Raw genomic sequence first — 9,582 nt, 5'->3', positions numbered from 1 at the left:
GGTCAAGTGCCTGAGGCCAGATTTGAATGCAGGTCCTCCTGACTCCAGGGCCAGTGCTCTACTCACTGCACCACCTAGTTGCCCCTGGTTAAACTATTAAGACCATACCCTCAAAGAGATCAAAGAAAGAGGAAATGGATATATATCTAGATATTTATAGCAGCCTTGTTTATGGTGGCAAAGAACTGGAACTAAGGAGTACCCATCAATTGAAAAGTAACTGAACAAAATATGGCACATTGATGTAATGGAGTACTATTATGTGTAAGAAATGATTTCAAAGAAACATGGGAAAACTTGTATGAACTAATGCATAATGAAGTGAGAAGAACCAGCAGATCAATTTGCACAGTAACAACATTGTAAAGACAAACAACTTTGAAAGAATTAAGAACTCTGATCCATGCAATGACCAACTGTGATTCCAAAGGACCACCTGCCTTCTGACAGGAAAATGATGAGCTGAGAGAACAGACTGAGAAATATGTTGAAACAGTGAGGCAATAATAACAATGTAGATGATAATTGTTAAAATGCCTATGTAGTTCTGTATTGCAAAGTATACAAGACTCTCCACATAAAAGGTAGAAGTAAACCATTTATTCAGACACCAGAGAACCATATCCCATAATCAAATGCTCAGCTTCCATAGCCAGTCAGTCCACTTCATCATAACAGCAAGGAACCCAAAACATTCAATACAGAATATCACAACACGGAGCCTGGCCATCCCAAAACCTCTCCGACCCCCTCCTGGGGTCTTCCCAAAGACAAACTCACAGTACAGCTAAGTCAGCTTGTTCAGTTCTAACAATCACAAGGGCAGCCAATACCAGCCACCAGCAGCCATAACATCTTTCTCTCTCTCTCTCAACATTTTTCTGCGTCATAACTTCCTTTTCCTGTCAAGAAGGTCCTCCCACCACATAACTTAGGCTTCCTGTGATATAAGCAGGTCACATGGCCTATCAATGGGTGGGAAAAATCTTCAAATCAAAATTGCTACTACATATGTTTTTTGGATATAGTCAATGATATAATTTATTTTGTTTGACCTTGCATATTTGTTATAAGCATTGTTTTTTTCTTTCTTTTTTTAAGTGATATGGGGAAGGTGTGAAAGAGTAAATTTTTGTTCATTGGGGGGAAAAATACTATTTTTAAAATCTCCCTCCCCCAAATTCATGAGATAAGAAGTCATGAAGAGTTTGCAAATGGTTTCAGTAAGGGAGTACCAAGACTATAAATTTACAGACCAACTAAAGTACAATGTCTTAAGGAATTATTGAATATCCAAATATCCAGTTCTCTCACAAATTCTCTCACTTTCTGGCAGCCAGCATCAGCTTCCAGGTTCCAGTGAATCCTTAAAAGCAGAAGACTCCCATATCTCCAAAGACAGTAGTAGATATGACTCGGACCATATTAGACCTTCGCCCCCATTCTCAAAGCATGAGCTGATTTGAGAAACCTGTTGGTGGAATGGTCTAAATGACCCTGTGATTTTCATTCTCACATTTGCCAGGGTTAATAGAACCAACCTGCCTTTTTTAAAGACTTAATCCAACGCCTTTTCCTCTTTCTTACTCTTTTCCTTCTGATGCCTAGCCTTAAATACTAGCAGAGATTTTTTTTTTCATGTGACATACGGACTAGAGCCATAAGTAATGTGGAGCCCTGGGCAACTTGTCTAATCTCACTCATTCCATTTCCTCATCTATTAAATGCAGCTAATATTTGCATCACCTTCCTACAAGGAATGGGATGAGGAAAACTCATTGTAAACCTTAAAGCAGTACAGAAATGTGAGCTGATGACATTGCTCTTCATGTGTTATAAAATTGATCAGCATTGTGATAAATACAGATTCACTCTATTTTCCACCACTGGTTCATAATAAACCAGTTATTTTCTGATAGAATAAACTTTTCCAAATTATTCTGAATAAGCAAGAGGATTGTTAACAATAATAAATATTTTAATCATAATTCTAAGATGAATATTTAAAAATGAACATGAAACATGAAAATACAGAGTGTCTTCTGGCTCATACAATCCTTTCTGAAAGGTGAACATAATGTGATCCATCCATGTGAATACAGTCACTTTATTTTCTTTGAAAGGCAGCAGGAGAGACAAGGTGCTAGCAATCATTTATTTATATTGATATTTATGCTGTACTTTTAGGTATACAAAGAACTCAAAAGAAGTTCTCTCTCTTGGTCTTCACAGCAGCCCTGTGAAGTAAATTTTAAAGCTATTTTTATCCCCATTCTACACATGAGGAAACTGAGATAGGTTAAGTGACTTGCTAGTTAGGTCACTTGCTAGGTTAAGTCACAGAGCTAGTAAAAGTCTGAGGCAGGATTTGAACCCAGATCTTCTTGACTTCAAGTACAGCATTCTTTCCATTCCACCACACTCCTAGTTGGATGATGGCTTCCCAGATGTGGTCATGGTCCTGTCAGTTTGTGGTTGTGTTCCTGTTGGCTTAGTCTGGATCATATTTCTCCTTTTGCTTCTGCTGTTCACAGTTTTGATGATTCCTCGGGCCCAGTTGACATCAGGATCAGCACAGATTTTAAGTCCTCTGCGGGTGACAAAACTATAATGGAAGGAAAAGACAGAGGAATTGTTAATCATCTTATTACTCTATCAGGCCAACAGCTCAGCGTAGACTAGACACAAGTAGCTGCTGTTGGATTACTTTTGGAGCAGACTTAATTGAAGCTAAGTCAAGACCTAACAATGATGATTGCTTTCCTGTGTTCACTTAACAGTCTTCATCTCACTTTTCACTATCTAAGATTAATATTTCATTCTTTAATCAAGGGGGAGTTTCCTCATGTGAAAATCTTAGTTTAAAAAAATACTAGAAATGCATATTGGCCAATAGGTTGACTGTGGACATAAGAAAAGCATTGTCTGGCAAAGAACATATTGAAGACAATTTTTGAGGCAGCTGGTGGCCCATTGAATAACGGACCAGGCATGAAATCAGGAAGACCTGAATTAAAATCTAATCTCAGAAACTTACTAGCTGTGTTATACTGAACAAGTTATTTAATTTCTATTTGTCTCAGTTTCCTCAACTGTAAAAATGGGGATTAATAGCACCAACCTTGAAGACTTGTTGTGAGGATCAAATGAGATAATATTTGTTTAAAATAAAACAACACTTGGCATATAGCAGGTGACATATTAATGCTTATCCCTTTCCTTTCCTTCTTTTTCTTCCAGGGTATATTTCCTCAATTATAGCTCTGCCAACATCCAAAGACCTCACATCAAATGGACCATGCACTTGAATTATGATGGAGGCTCCCATCCATGAGTCCATTCTTGAGCACTTGGAATCATGGGGAAATCAGGAGATACCTTAGGGATGAGTTAGCCAAACCCCTCATCATTTTGTAGGTGAGGAAACTAAAGGCCAAATAAGGGAACTGATTGGCTCAAAGCCTCTCAGAGGGTAATTAGCAGTCAAAGGTTCTGAACCCAAGTTGTCAAGCTGAGAATCCAGTAACCATTCCCTGCTACTATGTTGTTAACACTATTAGAATTGCAGTCTATTTTCTTGGGTTAGTTGGTTAGAGACATTAATATATTTCCTCTTAGGCAGTGACGACTAAGAATCTCTTAAAACTTCTGCAGTTTTTCAACCCTTGATAATAGGGACACAGTTATTTAGTATGAACCAATGAGAACAATTTTCCACTATACATCTGAAAGGAAATTGGCCAAAAGGGTGAGAGAAGGGGATCCATTCAAGGTAAAGACTTTATTCCTAAGGACTTTTTTTTAGGAGGGAAGGATTTCATTGATTCTTGGGAAGCTGGTGCTTCTAAGAACTCACATCACTGCTCTCATCGGGCCCTCTTCAATGATGTAGCTCTTGACTGAGTTGACAGGTAGAGGCTTGCTTGTCAGGCTCACACAAAAACTCCTTCTCATGACTTCGCTTCCCACACCTAGTCAAAAAAGGGAGAGAGGGAATAAATAAATCCAACCTGTAACTAACTGATTAAAATAGAGGCAAACTATAGTGTCCAATGGGATAGCTAATCAATCAACAATCATTTATTAAATACCTCCCATGTGCCAGGCAATGTATTAGGAACTAGGATTTCATTGACAAAAATGAAACAGACCCAGCCTTCAAGCAGAATGCCTTCTGTGTTAAGCTCATTTCCATCTCCATGACCACTAAGGAAACAAGAATCAAGAATACTCTAGGATCCTAGCCTCTGACTCTAAATATACTTCAGTATCTCCAATACCAACTGCCTCTGTACTAGACTGTAAGCCCCATGGAAGTGGGGTCTTTGTCTTCTCTCTCTTATATAACTCCCATTGCATTTATATAGCTGAAACCATCCCATAAATTCATAGAATTAGGGTTGGGTCGGATCCTAGATCCACTTCCCCTTCTCCCTCATTTAACAGATAAAGTCATGCAGGGAATACCTGTAGCAGAGCTTATACTTTCACCCAAGCCCTCTAATTCCAAGTCCTGTATTCTTCATATAATAACACGAAAGACATAAGTTTTTAATGAAACACTGGGAGATATCCTGGTCAAAGGAGGTCACTGTGTACTCAGAAATTATCAAGGAGAATTCAGGTTGAAGGTCAATATGTTTTACTTAGTGGCTAGGCTTACCCTGCAGAAAGGGAAGGAGACTTAGGGAGAAAAAAAATAGCGTGCCATAAGCAAAGCTTAATCAATATTAGTAGCTGCTGTTTTCCCTTTCTGCCATAGACACTTGCCTTAGCCTCAAACTGGCAAAACCGTATATGAAAACATTTAATTTGTGACATTAATGATCCATTCATGATGACCCAACATTTTATGGAAAGTGTCACTGATACTGGAAGGCAATTCTTAGATGGACCCAAACAAATGCATCCCCCTCCTACTTCCCCGTTTCTTTCTGCTTTTTCCTTTTAACACTCATCATACCCCTTCCAAACATTTCCCTTTTTCATCTCTGACAATTTATTTTGAAACTGGGTGTTCTCTGAACCCATTGTAAGAGAGAAATCTGACCTCTTCCTCTGAATTGCTTTATAAGAATTCTCTTTTCTTGTAATATCCAGTAAAGTCACTTACTTCACCTGAGAGAAATCATACATAACCCAAAAGTCTTTTCCCCAAGGGACTTCAGGCTTTTCATCTCTGTTAACCTATGTAAATACCATAATGTCCCTAAGAGTCAAATCAGAGGGCAGAGATTTTTTTCCCAATTTTATAAGTGGGCAAACTGAGGCACAAGGAGGAGGAACAACATGGTGCTAATCAGTCAGAATTGGGTGGCCCCAGCCTGGCTTTAATAAGGACTCAGATGTGGGTCCTATTTCCTGCCTCCCTGGAGTCTCATTCAAATCTAAGAATCAACCAGATAACACCTTCTATACTGTGCAAAATGTCATCCTACAGCAAGAACTGGTCCAAATAGTCTGTGAACATTCACTGTTGCCCAGACTCTTAACTACACCACCCCTAGGAGTAGAATGCACTTCGATCCAGGAACCAAAGAGGCCAAATAAAATAAATGCCAACCACATAGAAGCAAACGCTGTTAAGGTACATGTGGTTGTCCATGGTAAAAGACAGTTTGGTGGGATGGAAAAAGCTGAAGATTTGGTGTCAGGAGAGGCTAATGCTCCCATGTTGTCCATAGAATAAGAGCCATGTTATCCTTCAAGTCTAGCATAGAGCCTTGCACATAGCAGGTAATTTAATAAATGCTTGTTTAAGTGAACTATATTCAAATCCCATGTCTGATATGTATTAGCTGTGTGACCATAAATAAATCACTTAACTGTTCTGATCCTCATACCCTTCCCTCTAAAAATGAGGGTAATACTTATAGTACTTGTGTTGTTCGGTCATTTCAGTCATGTCTGACTCTCTGTCACCCCATTTTGAGGTTTTCTTGGCAAAAATACTAAAGTGGTTTGCCATTTCCTTCTCCAGCTTATTTTGCAGGTGAGGAAACTGAGGCAAACTTAGAGTTAAGTGACTTGGCCAGGGTCACACAGCTAGTAAACATGTAAGTCTTTGTGACTCCAGGCTTGGCACACTCTCCTCTGTGCCACCTAGATGCCCCTATTAAGTACCCTTACTGGGTACTTATAGTATCTACCTCGCTAAATAGCTATGAGAGTTAAAATATATGCAAAGGATTTTATAAAAATTATATCACTATGTCACTATCGGCCATTATTATTATTAATGATCCATCTCTCCATACATGGCAGACATACAAGCTATTAGCAGAACACACTCACAGCTTTGCCAGCTTGGTATGACCTACCAAAATTTAGGCTCCAGTGGCCCAATCTTCCATATCTTAGGGCTACCTCCCCTCATAGTGAGACATCAGAATAGGATTTCTTTGGCAAATTCATCAAGAATGAAGATGGAGAAGTAAGAAGAAGAAGAAAAGGAATAGGAAAAAATAATCTGTCTTCCAAAAAACCAATGACATGTCCTCACCACCACCACCAATCAGTTTGGCATTAATTTGAAATTCTCTTTCTAATAGTTACAATGGGTTGACAATGATCTATCTGTACACTCTCTCATGGTCTCTTCCTTTGCGATCAATACAGGCATCTGTAAGAGCTAATCTATATTGCTATTTCTATAATGATTTTCTTTCCTCTGTCTCTCTTCTCTCATGATCTGTCACAAAATATTCTGGATATAGGGCATAGTCACTTTGATTTCCCAAACTGGGAACCTAAAGCACTATCCCTAAGTACCATAGGAAAAGTGATACAGCTCTAGTAAGTCTTGCCAAAGCCAAATGACAATATTGCTTTCCTGTATCCCAGCTTCATGCTTTCTATAATCCTGTCATCAGATTTTAGCAATTCATTTCCCAGCTTACCTTCCACAGTGAAGAGCGTGAAGCCACAGAAACACAAGAGAGTCAATAAGAGGAGTTTCATGGCTGCTGATGGGTTGAGGGTGCCTGGAGGAGAGAATGAAGAGTGAGGACCCCTTGGAGTTTTTATGCCCTGACAATGGTCAGTGAACTTCCTGTGCCTTGAGAGGGAGTTTTGAGGTGGGAGGAAGGTTGTCGGAAAGTCTTAGTAGCATCTGTTAATTTCTTCTTTTTAAAAAAAGTTTCTTTTCCTTCTCCTGATTCTTACTAACCCCACACTCTGTGGCCTTCCTTCCACCTGATCTGTGGTTAATGTGTCTATGAAACAAAATTAGTATTTAAAGGAGAATGCAACTCTTTCATCTCTAGACTCTAGAGTCTACAGCTAATGCCCCAACCACAGAGTGAACAAATGTCAACGTCACTGCTTTGAGCAAGACTGCCCAACATGTGTCTCAAAAGGGAAAATCCAACCAAAGTTAGTGTAGTGAGTGGACAGTGGAAATAAGATACATGATTACACTAGCTCACAGTGGGCCCTCATGATTGGAACCTTAAAAACTACACCAATGTGATTGAAGCCTCCTTTAAAAATGATTCCATGATCCTTATGAACAATGTATCAATGTCCTTGGCATACGTCATCAACAAAAGAGAACACAACACCGCAGAAGTACCCTGATGAGAGCAGAGCCCAGCAGGAATATTGCCTCCCTTGTCTTATTCACTATGCCCTTCCGAAGGTAGTTAACATACTATTAGCTCTATTAACTCATATCACATTTCTGATTCATTGTGAGCTTGTAGTGTATGTCAAAAAAATTGTTAAGGACTATCAGCCTTGCCTCCCATCTCGCACTTAATTTTTTTAACCCAAATGGAAGACTTTCATATCCTCACATTCACCTTTTTGCAGTAGGATTTTTTAAGAAGAAATTTTATTGATTGTTCCCATCAGTATTTTCAACCTATTTGAATTTTGTGGACCATCCAAAATCGTGGAGTAGGAGGAAGCAGTATAGTCCAGTCCCCCTCACCTCCCACCTTCATACCCCCACAAAGACCTAGAAAAGCATCAGATCAAGTCCTGATCTGGAAACATAAGGCTAGATAATAAGGATTTATTTTTCCAGCCCAGGTTGGCACAGGTAGACAAAACTTGGGACAGGCACTACATAGAGCCTTCTAACTCAGAGATGAGATTGAATGAAAGCCTAGTTGTGGACTTGATGAAAAAGAAGTACCAAATCCATCGTAGAAGGACTTGCTCAACTAATTATTCAATCAATAACATTTCTTCAACCCATACTATGTGAAAGACATTGTGCTAAATGCTGGGGATATAATAAAAAGGCAAAAGACAATCCCTTCCCTCAAGAGCAACTATGTTGTAGTGGGTAGTGTGCTGGGCCTGGAGTCAACTGGTCAAATTGATATTGGGAAAATTGATGTAGGGAACACACCAGATAGGGGCTCCAGCAGGGCATTTCTAATGCTAGTATTTAAAAAGCTCCCAACTTCTCCAGTTTACCCATAGGATCCAAGGGGACAAGTAGCTGAGCACATGAGAGCTGATCTACAAGTCTGAATGGGTTTGGAAGATTGTTCTGAAATCCTAGGCACTACATTTGTATTTACTTATTTGGCCATATGTTGATTGTCCGTAGTAGAATTCAAGAGCCTTAAGGGTCAAGAGGTTTTGGTTTGGGCCTTTGTATCCCTAGCATCTAACACTGTGCTTACACATAGTAGGAGAGGAAATAAGAGGTCGGATACAGAAGCCACTAATCTTTTCTCTTCAGAGGGAAAAGGGGGTGCCGGGCTAGAATTGTATCCATCTGTTCCCTTAAATATTGTTCATCTAGGGGATATGATTGGATTCCATCTAACTTTTGATTGCTTTGTCACTTTGGGGAAGAAGGAGAAGCTCAGAATCTATATCCAATGCCTGACTCCTTTCCCACCTGATATCAGTTCCACAAAGAATGCACATAAAGAATTGGGGAAAAAATTTGCCCAAGTCATAGCAAAACAGAAATTAGAGAAGGTATACATAGGAGGCTATATACCAGACAATGCAGAGTGAAGAAACTCTCCCATTGGGAGGAAAATAACTGAGCTCAACCAAGAAAGAGTGTCCTGGATCTCACCCAAAGAACTCCTCAAGTTTTTACCATCAGAAGCTGAAAATGGGGACCTGATGAAGACTACCAGCCCCTCTCATGTCTTCCTCATGTCTTCGTGTCTTTTCACTCAGTAACCTGGAGTGGGATTGGCCTCTCCTACCTTCTTTCTCTTGAAAATGTAAGTCCACTGGTCACTACACTAGAAGAAGACGCCTGCTTGTAGCAACCCTGACAGGGACTCCCTCTTAAAGATTCCGCCAAAAAGAGACTGTCTGAGAACTGAAGCTCTCCCTATTGCTCTCACTCCTCACGCAGGGCAGGGCCTTCATCTCCACTAAAAAGAGAATCCCATATCATTGGGCTTTGGGACAGGGATTACATGGACTTAGCATATTCTCTTTCTCACACTTATTTGAGTATGTCTCATCCTCTCCCACTTTCGATTGTAAACTCTGTGAAAACAGAGATTGTGCCCTACTTCTTTTACGTATCCCCGGCATCTATCATAGTGTGATGTAACAGCTAACATACTATCAGGGGTGTGGTGAAGTCAGCTCTAA

General features: G+C 39.8%; 1 protein-coding gene across 1 annotated transcript; it reads right to left on the bottom strand.

The window, feature by feature from the left end:
• Nucleotides 1-2,364: 2,364 nt before the first annotated feature.
• LOC118848424 (cytokine SCM-1 beta-like) lies at nt 2,365-6,975 on the bottom strand. The gene is made up of 3 exons (XM_036757299.1): nt 6,900-6,975; nt 3,857-3,971; nt 2,365-2,605 (listed from the first exon to the last, which is right to left on the bottom strand). Exons 1-3 carry the CDS (start codon nt 6,958-6,960, stop codon nt 2,425-2,427), a joined length of 357 nt encoding a protein of 118 aa, XP_036613194.1. The 5' UTR covers nt 6,961-6,975; the 3' UTR covers nt 2,365-2,424.
• Nucleotides 6,976-9,582: the final 2,607 nt, after the last annotated feature.

The sequence above is a fragment of the Trichosurus vulpecula genome, chromosome 4 (assembly GCF_011100635.1).
Source record: "Trichosurus vulpecula isolate mTriVul1 chromosome 4, mTriVul1.pri, whole genome shotgun sequence".
Taxonomy (NCBI): domain Eukaryota; kingdom Metazoa; phylum Chordata; class Mammalia; order Diprotodontia; family Phalangeridae; genus Trichosurus; species Trichosurus vulpecula.
This window is presented reverse-complemented; position numbering and strand designations above follow the sequence as displayed.

What these genes read in the sequence shown, in the direction of transcription:
- LOC118848424 (XM_036757299.1), bottom strand. Translation starts at nt 6,960, where the DNA reads ATGAAACTCCTCTTATTGACTCTCTTGTGTTTCTGTGGCTTCACGCTC. An exon ending in CACGCTCTTCACTGTGGAAG is followed by an intron (nt 3,972 to 6,899) that starts GTAAGCTGGGAA and finishes TTTTTTGACTAG; the next exon opens with GTGTGGGAAGCGAAGTCATG. An exon ending in GGCCCGATGAGAGCAGTGAT is followed by an intron (nt 2,606 to 3,856) that starts GTGAGTTCTTAG and finishes CTTCCATTATAG; the next exon opens with TTTTGTCACCCGCAGAGGAC.